General features: G+C 40.4%; 1 protein-coding gene across 4 annotated transcripts in view; it reads right to left on the bottom strand.

The window, feature by feature from the left end:
- Positions 1-14,756, bottom strand: part of NTRK2 (neurotrophic receptor tyrosine kinase 2) — a 366,376-nt gene that overhangs the window by 85,841 nt on the left and 265,779 nt on the right. For all 4 annotated transcript variants that reach the window (XM_023229536.1, XM_023229534.1, XM_023229535.1 and 1 more), the window contains one exon: positions 6,945-7,075. In XM_023229536.1, coding sequence (XP_023085304.1) covers positions 6,945-7,075 — 131 coding nt within the window. The remainder of the gene's footprint in view (positions 1-6,944; positions 7,076-14,756) is intronic.

Raw genomic sequence — 14,756 nt, 5'->3', positions numbered from 1 at the left:
TCCCAAAGTGCTGGGATTACAGGCGTGAGCCACCGCGCCCGGCCTAACTATTAAAAGTTTTACAGTTCCCGTTCCTAGATCCTTATAAGTGTAGAATTGTCAGTGCTTTCTGCAACATTATGTCATGTTGACACAAACTATTTTTTGAGAGTAACACTAAAAAATGTCTTCTTAAATAACTCATCTTTTGATCATCAATTTCCATTTCATGGGGACAAGTATTTCACATGCCAATGTATGTGGAAACATGGGAAGGAGGCATAGGAAGAGGGATGAATGGGAGAAGGACTTCACAATTAATGAAGATGTGAAAAGTGATATTGTGACTGTCATAAAAAATAAAAAGAAAGAATGAAAAGAGTCATCAGTCTTAGAAATAACCTTGCCTGGGTAAAGCACTTGAGTCAATTAACTCTTGATGCTTTTTCTCATCTGTGTGTGTGTTGTTTTTTTTTTTTTAACTGTTCCAGAATTGGAGAATATGTGCTTTTCTTGTGAGCCCTTATACTGCTCTTGTACAGATTCTGAGACAAATGGCTCTGGTTGCTTCCATTCCCAAAGGTGGCCTCTTCTGTACCACGTGACCACCTCAGATGATCGGATGGCAGGTAGGTGCCCTGGCATGAAGACTAAGTGGCATTGCAGATGACTAACTGGAAGAACCGGACCGTAGTATCTTCCTTCTTGGGGAATCAGCAAGTGAGTCATGGAGGCAGTGTGGGCAGTAGCTGGTATGAAAGCAGCAGGCAAATATTAGGGAGCAGCAAAGGCAAGAGACAGCTGCACTAAGCAGGGGAGCCCCAAGGAGATTCCCTGATGTCTCCTACCGAGATGATGAAGAAGGGACAGTCACCAGGGCTGCCTCAGATCTTGAGTGAGCTTTCAGATACCAGCTCTTCCCATCACAGGGAGGTCACGCTCTCCTGCAATTCCCATTTGAGTTGGTCATCTTTCACTTTCTTCTGTCAGATCTCCTTCTCCCTTCTTTTGGTTATAGCATCTCTAATATTCCTCCAGGGAACCAATACTTCCCCACGTTCAGTCCATATGGATTGGGTAGAATGGACCCCAGCTTTCATTTCCAAGGGTGGGTATGTGACCCAGGCCTGGATAATCAGAATATTCCATTCCTCTGGCCAGAGGGTCTGGTGACCCAGCCCAAGATAAGCCAATAGGAGTCATCCCTTGGATTTTTGCATAGCTGTTTGGAAGGAGGAGTTCTCTTTCTTTTGAGTTGCTAGGAGGGCAGGATCTAAGCCCTGAGTCATCACTGTCAAGTCTTTAGCAAATGTGGAAATAAACTGCCTGAGAATTAAGCCAATACCAAGGGAAGCAGAGCCAAGGGATGGAGAAGATGAGAAAGAGGATTGTTCATTCCTTGGATCTAGTGGTGCCTGAAAGCTGGGATACCTGTAGGTAGGTTTTCTAGTAGCATGGATTTCTAGAAGCCAATAAATTCCTTTTTCTGCTTAAGCCAGCTTGAGGTGGGTTTCCAATGAACATAATATTGTTCTTTTTATAAAAGCTGATTATAACATTTTGCTTGTATTACCCTGAGGCCTAAACACTCCCTTAAGAATCCAGTATATCTTATTTCCACTTATTCCCTTGAATTAAATTTCTACTTGGGAAAATATGAACATGTCTTGCATCCTTCCATACAAACAACAGAACTAACACACTCCTTTCTATTATTTGATAAGTGTCATTGTGTTGGATTTCCTGAATTTGGTTCACCAGGGCACATGTAAAATTCAATAAATGAAACCGTGCTGCCCAATGAGCACTGGACTGTGTTTAAGTCCCAGGTCTGACATTGACATTAAATGATCTCTTTTAAGCTATGTGACCTTAGATGGGTCATTTGTCTTCTTTGGATTCCTGTTTCTTCATTGGCAAAATGGTGGAGTTAAGCTAAAGAATATCAATATTAGCTCTCTATATCTATATAGTGATTCAATCACTTCTAAAATGATTTATTGTTAGATTACATTATTCTATATATATATATCATCTTTACAGTTTCTTTCAGCTATAAAAGTCTGTGACAATCAATAGATCATCAAATTATTTCCCTACCTAGAAATGCCAACTATCAACTCTTTTCTTTTCTTTTTCTTTTTTTTTTTTTTTTTGAGTTGGGGTCTCACTCTGTCACCCAGGGTGGAATGCAGTGGTGCAGTCTCAGCTCACTACAACCTCTGCCTCCCAGGCTCAAGCAATCCTCCCACTTCAGTCTCCCAAGTAGCTAGGACCCTAGGTGTGTGCCACCACACTCAGCTAATTTTTTTGTATTTTTTGTAGAGATGGGATTTCATCATGTTGCCCAGGCTGGTCTTGAACTCCTGAGCTCAAGCAATTCGTCCGACTTGGCCTCCCAAAGTGCTGGGATGACAGGTGTGAGCCATCACACCTGGCCCAACTCTCCAATTATCTAAAGGCTATTATTTTCATGATCTTTTTGTTCTTCCATGCACCCACCCATCCATCCCTTCATTCATTCAAAGAGCATTTACTGTATACTACTATATATGAGGCAATGTGCTAAAAGGCACTATTGCCATCCTGGGGAATATGCCACTCTACTATAGGAGACAGACTTTCAATGCCATTCATTAAATAAGCCCGGAAATACATATATAATTTTAAAATATTAACAAATGCTATAAAGGACAAGTACCGATGTTTTAATAGCATATATCATGGAGATGTGATTAGATGGAGGTGCAAGCAAGGGACATCCTCCCCAAGAGGGACAACTTGAATTGAGAGGTGACAGGTGGGTGGGAGCTACCTGGACCAAGAGGCTGGGTAGGGGCCATCCCAACACGGAAATGGAAGAAACATGTTGGATGCCACATGGGGCCTGCCTCATTATGTGCTAGAGGGTTTATCAGAAAACTTTTCCAAACGCTTGGTGGAGAAAAACATCATCATTTTCTCTGTTGACAAGAAAGAATTCAGGAACATGAAAAGCAAAAATCCTAAGTCAGATTCCAATGAAAGTGCTTGCTGAAGTCAAATTTTACCATTTTTTATCTTGCCAAGTATTCTTCCTGTGCAACACCTCTGACTCACTTTAACTTACACCTTGGGGAAGTCACTCGACTTCCTTGAGTCTCAGTTTTCTCATCCATAAAACATGAGGCTTGGGTTATATATGTGATTTCCAACGTCTCTCTCCCATTCAGCATTTTATGTTTCTAGAAATACACCTGAGTCAGTGGGGAGGGGAGGAGAGACCATGAATCCCACAACACACACTTGTGGATATATTTAAAAAGCAAAAATCAGTGTGGATTCATAGTACAAGGAAATGTTATAGGAATTGCAGCTTTGGAAATACAGGTTGGATGGAGCCAAAAATAGCTAATGCATCCACAGTTAATGCAGGGAAACTGCGATGAAGCGTTTCCTTGGCAATTGACTTACTTAAAGGTAAAGTAACTCAGTTTGATCAAAGACTGGTTTCTCTGCTTCTCCTCCTCTCTATAGGTTCTTTTATTATAACTCAGTGCAAAGGGGAAAAAAATGGTTGATAGATCAATTTCACTAAAAAAATAAAGATCACCCAAAAGTATCAGGAAAGGGACAATCCGGTTGGATCCAAACAAGCAGATACTCCGATGGGAGAGGATGCTCAGCTCTGTGTGCCCTCAAGTGTCATGCACATGCCTTAGGATCACTTCTACCCTAAATCTCTTCCTATGGATCCCTCAAGCTCTTAAATCGTCAACACCAGAATTTACAGGAATCTGACATCTGTCAATCTGAACAGCAATCCTTAGATTTCACACCAGAGTCAGCTCCTTCTAGAGAAGGAAAAAGGGACAATAGCTGCTATTTCTTAGCATGCATAATCAATGCTGCAGGGGTTGCTAAGCAACAGCAGAAAGGCTGTCAAACATCCCTGGGTGTCTCCAATGGAAGAGGAGCAAGCCCAGCAGTCACTCCACAGAGGTGAGAAGCTGTGCAGTCCCCGGCAGCTGCATTCAGTTGGTTTCTTTCCTTTAAAAAATCCCTTCATTGTGGTCAGGGCTGAACCATAGACATTTTCTTCCCAGACTCCTTTGGATAGTCTTTGAATACACTTTCAATAGGCCTAAAGCCCTAAAAATGAGCAGGTCAGGCTGGCGAGTGACAGCTCTGTGAAAAGTCCATGGGTTATTCTGATCCAATTCACCCTGGAGCTTGTGGAAGGTCCAGCCAGTCCCTTACGTGTCTACAGCCTCTGAATCCCAGAGAGTTGAAATAAACATCCTCTCTGAAGCTCGAAATTACTCTAGCAAACATAAGCAAAACCTCCCATTTCAAAAAAAAAAAAAATCACATGTAAGGTCACTGACATGAAACTTCTTAGGTTTGTGACCATGAAGTTAGAATGAATTTTTAGTCTGCAGGCACTTTGTCTTCCTTATCTGAGATGATAGATGATAGTTTCATTTGAATTTCAACAAGAATGAAACTAGCAAAGAGAAGAGTTGGGATTTAACAAAGAATCATATCCCGTTTTTCCTTTTTTAAAAGCAGTGTTGATTAAAGAAACACTCATCATAGGCCATTACTTTGCAAATACTTGGCAAAGCCAGGATGCATGTGAAGCCTAGGCCCTAGGTCTGGTTCAGAGGTGGAACTAGGAATGTGATTGGGATACAAACCAGAGAGGGGCCTCACTGACAGTGGTAATGGGACATATGCCCAAACAGAAGCATGTCGTGGGCAGGAAAGTGAAATGGCATCACATATCTTTTAAGGCCAACCCAGGTACCAGGCTAAACATCACTGTCACCAGCTGACTCTTCATTGTTAGTTGTCCAAGCCCTGAAGTCCTGTTTGAGCATATGTTTGGAAGGAAATGTAACACATAAGCTGAGGGCGCCCTGGATTCAGCTATACAACACACTCTCGTTAAAGGTACTGCAAGTACAGAGAAGTAGGCACAGGGCAAGAAGTAGTACTAAGATGAAAGGCCACATCCACTGAGAAATCTGTTGCCTCTATCTCTATATCTTCCTGAGGTTTCTCAGCTATTTCTACACTCTCATCTAGGATTCCCTAGTCTCCCAGGATTTCTTTACATTCAAAGAGTCCATCTTGTGACACCAGGAAGTGAATGCAGAGTCTGAAGGTCTGACTTAGCTTCCTGGGTGGCAGTACAAAATGTGGGCCCAGAACACGAATCCAGGGTCTTAAGTTTCCTTGTCTATAATACATGGCTAGCCTAGGATTAGATGTTCCCAAAGATTCTTCCAACTCTAACATGTGATCCAACTATGAATTTACAAAAATAAAGCTACCTTTTGGTCTCATTTAACCAAAAGGGGGAAAAAAAGATACAGTAAGAAGAAAACAGAGACTGCAGATTTAACACTGCCAAATGTTCTGAACATTTTGTGCTAAACAATGACAAACAAAACTTTTTGAGTAAGTAAAAGAAAAGAGGAAGTAATAGCAAAAGCAAAAATTAAACATCTCCAGAATGTCTGCAAGATTCTCACTTTGCCACCTTCTACTCCATTCAAACTCACATCTCTCCAGGATCTCCTTTCTCTCCTCTCTCCTCTCTCTCTCCCTCTCCATTTGCCCATCTTGGGAAGATGACGTTTATTTGAAAAATGTTTACATTTATCATTCCTAGGAAGGTCTGTTCTTTATTCACTCCAAAGTGCAGAGTTTAGGAGTCTTCTCTGAGAGTTTAGGAGTATCATGCCACCTTGGTTAGTTTTTTTTTTTTTTTTTTTTTTTTGATGACAAAGAAAGCAAATGTACAGTTTTTCTATTTGGATAAACTTTAATAGAAACCATTTAGTCTGCCGGATGACTCCAAGAAAAATTTTATTTCTAAGTTGCCCATTATGTATGTACTGAAACATTTTAATGTTAAGTATAACAGTAACGGAATAGACTCCTGATTTTCTAAAATGAAAAGTTGTCCTGGTTCTAACTAATGAATAAATGCCATTTGTAAAAATGTTTCCTGTTTGGCAGAAATAAAACACAGCAAAAAATTCAATCATCTTATATTAAGTCAAGAACTTACATTTTATTACATTAGCCATGTCCATATTCATTTAGAACTTAATTCATTTTATAAATATATGCCTCTTTCAAGTGTTATATATATATATATATATATATATATATATATATATATATAACTCATTATTTTGGTGAGTTAAAAAAACTTTTGAAAAAAATACGCAAAATACCTGAAGCCTTTTGTGCTATTTTTGTTAATTCTTGTGTTTTAGAGAGCTCAGTGGAAATTGTATCCCTTTCAATCATAATGCTTATCTTATTGAAGACCAAGACTCCTTTTTGAGTTTAGGAGGACATGACTGTGATGGACGACTTTCGGTCTTCCTTGTTTTAGTAAAACCACCAAGTCTCCTTGGGTGGTGAATTTCACAGGAGATGCCATCCAGCCCCGGATGAAATCATGCCTGTGCTATATAAAACCCTGGAGATTTGTGCGCATCTGGGAGGGTCAAGGTAGAGAATTGACTGGTACAGAGGCTGACGGGGAAGTGAAGTCCACAATCCTTCCTTCCAGAACCATAAACCTGACACAAGCTTCAGCTGAGCTTGGCACAAGCACCGAACAATTTGAGGAGACACATGTGAGTCTTCAGGACTCAGCTGGTCAAATGATCTTTGGCCCCACTGACTTCCATCCAAAATTCAGTTAGTATGGACTTGGAAGAGTACTCAGAGCTCCTCACAGCCTGCAGATTTGTCAGTGGGCCCTGAGAAGAACCTCTGACAGTTGGATGTGCCCCAAATGTCCTTTCGACTGTCCATTTAGTTTAAAGGAATTTGGATACATCCACCATAGCAGGAACGATTTGCTCCTGCATTGGCCACCAAAATATAATAAAATGGAGTTAAATTTCCACACATAAGTGTGATCATGGTTAATGAGACATTCTGGAATGTTCTCTTACCTTCACTGCCACCAAGATCTTGTCCTGCTCAGGACAGAGGTTATAGCATTCAGCTAGGAACACTTTTCCAAAGGCTCCTTCGCCTAGCTCCCTTTTCAGAACAATGTTATGTCGCTTGATGTGCTGAACAACTGCAAAACAAAGACAGAATGGAAATTGGAATTGAAGCACACGGAGGTGAAGGCAGCAGGTGAGGAGTTGGTGGCCTGTACCTGAGCTTCCAGGCCCAAGAGTCTCTCCTCTGTGCACAGTGAACCAAAAAGGCTGGGTGTCCAACTTCACAGTCCACCCCAAATGGCTGGGAGGAGGTTTCATCACCTTATTCTCCAGAACTCGATTATTATTTCTGATAAAACTAAAGTAGATACCTAGTTGCTGACTGCAAAATATCCTTGATAAACTTTATAGACTAAAAAAGGTGAGAATGAGAAATTCACATTAATGGCAGGCTTCTTATAAGCCAGATGCTTTGCATGTATTTGTTAGTAGTGTGTCCAGTGGGGCAAAGCAGAGAGCTAGCTAGCAATCCTGAATTCTTGGTTAAGCCATCTCAGATTCCTAAGGGAGATGGAGTCAGAGGAAACAAAAGGAAAATGCAAGATCTGTGCATTGTTCATTAAGGTTTTGGCCTCACCTCAGTTTTAGCCTTCTAGTGGAGTGGGCTGAAACACGGCTGGGCCTCACTGACTTCCGTTGTTTGGATCAGAAACATCTAGACGTCTGCACTAAAGACTAGCATCCTTAGCCTTGTTTTAAAATCATGGCTCAGTCTTGGCTCTCCAAGGCCAAGAAGAAACAAAAACAGATGAATCCCAGGACAAGAGAATGTTCCTCCCTACAGTCTGGAGCAGCGATGGCTCAAGTCATTCATCCATACACGCTCTTGGTGCACAAGGCAGGAGGCAGTTAAGGGCCCTCAGAAGCTCATTGGCTGCAAGGTGGAAACCAGAGAGGGAGCACACCAAAGGACAGGGGTCATGGAGGAGAGGCCCACAGAGGACAGAAGTGCATGCAAGCTGTGCCTCCTCACTGAGCACATTAAATGCTGAGTCCCTTAGCACGGGAGTTCCACCGGGTCTTGGCTGGTATTGTTTTCTGATCTCCTTGTTGCTGAATGGTGGTGCATTAAAAAGAGACTGTGATGCCCTCTAGAGCTTGGAATGTGTGGTCAACTATATTCTCTCATGTCATTCTCACAATCCTGTGACAGAATCCTCTCTGCATTTTACAAGTGGGAAAACAGTCTGCAGGAATTTCCAAGATTCACAGTCTGGGAATGGAATTGGGATTTGGACCCAAATCTGTCTGATTCCAGAGTTCATGTCTTTTCTTCTACTTTACAAAGTCTCTTTTCAATTGTAAATTGCATGAGCAGAGATCTGATTTATAAGAGAAATAGAGAAAAACATAAAAACAATTGCCAGGCTTCCTCTCTGCTTAGTTCATCCTTCAAGGCCCCATTCAAATTCTTATTCTCTCATAGAGTTTTCCAGGACCACTTTGACCACCAAAGACCTTTCTCTGAACTGACATTCTATCATGGCTTGTTTGTATTCTGATGCATCCCCCAAATTATATCACATCTGTAAGCTCCCAAGGTTAAGAGCAAGCTCTAAATATCTCCTGATGCCTCGTGCAACTCAAAGTAGAGATACAGTACTGAGGTATAATTTGATAACATTTTTCAAATTTAGTTGATTGTGAACTGCATTATAAGAAAATATAAACCATATCTCTGCAGTTTAAATTAAACTGCAGTAAATGATAATAATAAAATGGATGCCTATGAACCCACCATCCCATTTAAGAAATAAAATATCACCAGTAACTTCGAAGCACCAATGTGTTCTCTCCTGATTGTACCTACATTCTTCCTCATCTCCCACAGATAACTATCCTCTTGAATTTTGTCTTAATCATTTCCCTTGTAAGTTTGTTACCAGTGTTGTACTTGTTATCTCTAACAAGAGCTTGTTCAGCTTCACCTGTTTTCGAACCTACGTTAAACGGAGTTATACAGTACGAATTGTTGCAGGTCTTGCATCCCTCTCTCAACAGTGTCCTTGAGATTGGGTTGTATTGTGTGTGTAGCAGGAATTATTTCCCTCATACCACTGTGTAAGATTCTATGGAAGGATGATACCACCATTTATTCATCCATTTCATGTTGATGGACAGCCTGCTCAGTTTCTTTTTGGACACAACTTTATAGAAAATGCAAGTGGTAATTAAGATTTTGATTTAATGGGATTTTTTTCCCCTTGATAATTCATGTGGTTCAGAGCTGTGAATGCCTCTGTGAGCCTCTGGGAACTCAGGGTGATAAAAATCAAAAGGTCTTTTTATGAGCAACAATATTGATGAATATAAGAACGTATATTAATTTCTCATGCTCCAGTGGCGACGCCTGAACTGAAGAGGAGAGAAATGTGTTCATTAGGGAGAGTGCCCATATAAAGACACAAATGTAATTCTTGCAGATAATTAGCTGCCCTATTTAAATCTAATATTTAACTCCCTGGTTGTCACATGTTCATTGGGAATTAAATTCCCACTTGATTTACTTCTCACTCTAACCACAGCAAGGCAAGTATTTAACTTTTTTTTTTTTTTTTTTTTGCATTTGATTGCATACCTTCTATCTTTTCGTAGTCCAAGCAGGAGAAAATTTTGGTGGAAAATAAGTTTTTAAGGTCAAAGCCACAATTTCATCATTTCCAAAACTAAAATTGATCAAAGCAGTTTTCCCATGTTGACCTTGAAAGTAGGAAATGTGCATCTTTTCTTTAGAAAATGGGCTACTATATTTGCATTTATCTGTTTTGGTACAATTTGGGGCACTGATATCTGAGCAGTGTCCTTTTGCCAGTGTATTATCTCTAAATAGAATAAATTTCTCTCTCTTTTTTTTGAGACAGAATCTTGCTCTGTCACCCAGGCTGGAGTGCAGTGGCACAATCTCGGCTCACTGCAACCTCTGCCTCCCAGGTTCAAGGGATTCTTCTGCCTCAGCATTCCGAGTAGCTGGGACTACAGGTGTGTGCCACCACGCTCGGCTAATTTTTTTTGTATTTTTAGTAGAGACGGGGTTTCACCATATTGGCCAAGCTGATCTCAAACTCCTGACCTCGTGCTCCACCCACCTCGGCCTCCCAAAGCGCTGGGATTACAGGCATGAGCCGCTGCACCTGGCCAAATTTCTGTTTTATAAGACTGAGCTACTTAGGGTCACAGGTAACAATTTTGTATTTGTATTCCTGACAGGTCCTCACAGTGCTGTGCATACAACTGGTGCTTTATAAATATCTATGAAAAAAATGTTTAATAATAATAGTGACAGAAAAATAGTACTTGACTATGTTATTTGAGTTAATTGAGGTCAACTCTTTTAAATATGTAGGTGATAAACTAGCTCAATTCTCTGAGATGGCAAGAGTGGAAAGAACATCTAATCTGAAACTTTCACATCATTGAGCTAAGAACATCTTCCCATTCTCCTCTAAGAAGGCATCAAAACTCATCCCAATTTGCCCATTTTCCATTTCCCTACAACACCACAGGGAGTCCCTGGTTATCCAGACACTATCCTCCCAACGTGGCTCACTCATGCCCCTCAGCTCCCCTGGACGCTCTTCCACGGTGTACTCTGAGCTCACTGCCTGTGACTCCACGAGCTCCTTATTTCCCCAACTCTCCCTAAACATCTCTTTACCTCCCTGATTTAAATAAAACCTCGGCAATGTGCCAAGGATGCCCAAGCCTCTCAATTGGATGCCATCTCTATCCCTCATCCCCTGGTACTTTAGGGCCTGTACACCTGATTTCTGATCCTTTACTCCCTCTCCCTCCTGCTAGAGCCCCAGCTGTCTTGAAGCTTCTGTTTTAGGGAGGCATTAGCCTGCACCACCTCTGCTGACATCTCGGTTGCTCCTCTCACCCACTGAGCTCTGGGCCCACATTTTCCCTCTCCACCTTACCAGTGCCTTCCTTCTCAGGGCCCGAGCTCAGAAAGGCTCAGTAAGCTGCTTAAGCTGTAACAACACTGGGCTGCCATTTCTCCTGCACCTTTCAACAGTGGAGCTAACAGGCCAGACATCCAAAGGTTTAGTTTTGCTGATTATGTGACATTAGGCTAACTTTTCCTGAGAGTAAGACTTTTGTAATGAAGGAAGCAATGCCCTGGTTCACATTCTGGTCAAACTCCTATCTCACAGTGGTCTACGACTTTGAATATCACTGTCTTGAAGGGCCCTATGGACATTTTTGATTCGCTTTACACAAAATATCCTGAGTGAAGCATGCCTAAGGATTCCGTGATAAATATCACATAAGCATGCAAAATTCTCACATGCTTCCTTTCTCTGTGGTCAGCCAATTCACTGCTCTTAACTTTGGAGACTTGAGCAAAATCACCGTAAACCCAACATAAACAACTGTAATAAGAAATAAATAAGAGGCTGGGTGTGGTGGCTCAGGCCTGTGATCCCAGCACTTTGGGAGGCTGAGGCGGGCAGATCACTTGAGGTCAGGAGTTTGAGACCAGCTGGCCAACGTGGTGAAACCCTGTCTCTATTAAAACCACAAAAATTAAATGGGCGTGGTGGCACGCACCTGTAATCACAGCTACCTGGGAGACTGAGGCAGGAGAATTGTTTGAATCTGGGAGGCAGAGGTTGCAGTGAGCAGGGATCATGCCACTGCACTCCAGCCTGGGGACAGAACAGAATGAGACTCTGTCTCAAATTAAAAAAGAAAAAAAAAAGAAGTCCAAACTCTACCATGAATGACTTCCTAGATTTGAAGGAAAACTAAAAACAATCACTGATTTAAAAAAAAAAAAAAAAGTTTTATAGAAAAATTTCTTCTTAAAATTCACCCTGCCACAGGAAAAGGAGGAATCAAATAGGAGCTGTAGGAAATACATCACCAAACTCGTGTGATTGGCACCCTGTCTGGGCAACCCTGTCACCGACAGAATTTTTCAGAATGGGAATGTGGTACCCTTGGTCATTTGTCCCATGAGTACCAGAAGTGAACTGACTTCCGGCTTTGTGTTAGTATCACATTAGAGTCCTGAAAAATGCATTGTGTCGCAATGTGTCTCTGGCAGTTGACATAGATGCCTGTGGTTTCAGATTGCTTAAATCAAATTTCTGGTATAGATTCCTCCCAGAGGTACATATTCTATATATATGCACAGGCAATAGATAAAGTATTACTCCATGTCTATACCCACTGCTGTGAAATCTAAAACTAATAAAAAATAAATATAACTTTATTCATTTAAGGTCTCAGATAGGAAATGTGTCTTTCCCATTTCCTCAATAATGGAGTTTCATAGATACTGTTGGTCCAGTGGACATATTCCACTAAACATATGGAACTTTCAACAGAGACATTTATTCAATATCTGATATATGCCAAGGACAAAGCAACCTGCAGCTAAAAAGAGAGAGATCTTAAAGTTTTCAGGAGAAAGATGAAAGTAATATACTCTAGAAGATAATGTTCTGTACTAGAGTTCCCAAAATTCTCTCTCTCAGTTTCCCTGTGGTCCTAAATGCAGAGCCTGCCTTCAGCAGTTCCATCTCCCAGGACTCAATATGGTGATAGGAAGAGAACTTAAAGATCATTGAGACTGGCTGCCTCGAGTTTGACAGATCAGTGAGAGGCTTGGCACAGTGACATGACTTTCCTGGGGCCACACAGCTAGAAGGTGACCGAGCTAGGATTCAGGTTCCCTCCCTCTCAGAAGAGCAACCCTTGGACTCTGAAACACAGGACCCTGATTGGTACTGAAGACAGAGAGGATGTCCTGACATTAAAATGAAAACGGGTGTTTCATTTAGTTAATATCTTTTCTACTAGAAATACTTGAAACACTCATGTTTATCATCTGAAATGAGTTAAACATCTCATAATAAACAATTTCATTAGAAAACTACTGATAAATATAAAATATGAATGTTAAAAGCAGAATGTAAACGTTAAATACTTCAAAAAATGCTTGAACTTGATATAAAATAAAATTAACAAAAATGATTTTCCAAATATCTTGATGTTTTAGCAGCATACTGAATAAGGTAAAATCATCCACCTTATAAAAACAAATTTGTGTGAAAGAAACTATGTTTTAAAGTTTCACATACATGTTTATTAAGATACAAGTTGGTACTAAATTAAAAAATAAATGCAATTAAGACCACAGACATAAAACACACCAGAACAAGAAAAGGCTAAATATTCATAAATAATATTAAGGATGAAATAGAGCACGTAACAAGACTGAGCCATTCTGAAGCACTTCTCAGCAAAAATTCCCAATGTGCATTATCATCAATTAATTTCATATCCCTCTGAAGGAGGTCAATAGCCACACTTATTTTACAGATGACACCTCAGTTAATTGACTTACTTGTGGCCATGGAGCAATCCACTACTTATCCTTTTCCAAGTACTATTTCCAATGCAACGAGGAACTAGGGAGGGAAAAGGGTGCCTAACTTGTGCTGATTGCTATTATGGGCCAGAGAATGTGCTGAGAGACTTACAAGACTTATCAATTGACATAGCAATCTGGAAGGGTATTATTACCTCCATTTTCCAACTAACGAAAAAAAGAGGAGGATTGGATTAGCTAAATAACTCATGTGAGATTGTACAATTAGTAACAAGCAGGGTTTGAATTTTTTCCACTACAACATACCTTGTCTTGGCCTTCTTACAAAAAACAAAGTGAAAGAGAAAGCGTATGAGTTCAGCTGTGCCTCTCTAGGGAGGCAGGAGTCTATTTCTATCAATTTAGTTCAATAACCTTTTACTATGCACCTACTGAAAGTGCCTCGGCATTTTTCTAGGGCCTAGAAAAAGAGAAGAGTAAAATAATCCCTGTCTTCAAGGACCTTATAACCTAAAGGGCAGAAAAATCCATGTACATATATCTTTCATGCCATTTACTTACATCTTTGCTCCACTCACAAAATATTTTAGGCACTATAAATGACACAAAGAAAAACAAAAACTTTAATAATAACTGAAGTCAAGAGACATAAAATAGGAAGTTAAGACAAGGCGTTAAGTAGAAATGCAAGTATGCAGACTCTAGGGTCCCCAGTGGTTATTAAACTTAAGTCATAATTTGATCTTAAGCTTGCTGGCAGGCAGGAGAAGCCAAAAAGAAAACACAATAATTTACAAAATTTTGGCTACTCATAAATAAGAACACAGGGATCCCTTCTGGGACATAAGATTCTTCGTGACAGTTTGTTTTTAAAGGAACGTATCAAATATTTTACACAAGGGATGTTGATAGGCACAATGATCAATGTCCTCAAAAATGTCTCCAGAGTAAGAAGTAAATTTCCTAAAAATAGTTCTCATGACAGAGATCAATAAGAAATGAACACATGACACAAAAGCTATCTTCAGCCAAGGCATTGTACAAGGAGTCCACAGTTCTTATCATAATGGCATTAAAATAAACACCTACGAGCATGCTCAAGAATGCTTTGGGCATGGAGTTGACAAATAAGTGTAATTTCCCCTAATCCACTGCTAAGCGTGGAATACATGAGACAACCAAAACTATTTTATGAACAAATAATAACACAAACATGTAAAAAATAGATGAGTAATCGAACAAGAGAAAAAAAATGGTGAGGAAGAGAACACTTAAGAGGGGAGAAGAGAAAGAACCAGGATGAGGAGAAGGAAAGTCGAGTGGTTTTGGGAAAGAGTGATTTATCTTGGTTTTAGCTAAAGAGGAACAGCAGGCAACATGCCATAAAAAAAGAAAGAAACTGGGCCAGGTGC

The sequence above is a fragment of the Piliocolobus tephrosceles genome, chromosome 14, assembly GCF_002776525.5.
Source record: "Piliocolobus tephrosceles isolate RC106 chromosome 14, ASM277652v3, whole genome shotgun sequence".
NCBI classification, from domain to species: domain Eukaryota; kingdom Metazoa; phylum Chordata; class Mammalia; order Primates; family Cercopithecidae; genus Piliocolobus; species Piliocolobus tephrosceles.
Note: the sequence above shows the minus strand (reverse complement) of the source record. Positions and strands in the feature narration are given on the sequence as shown.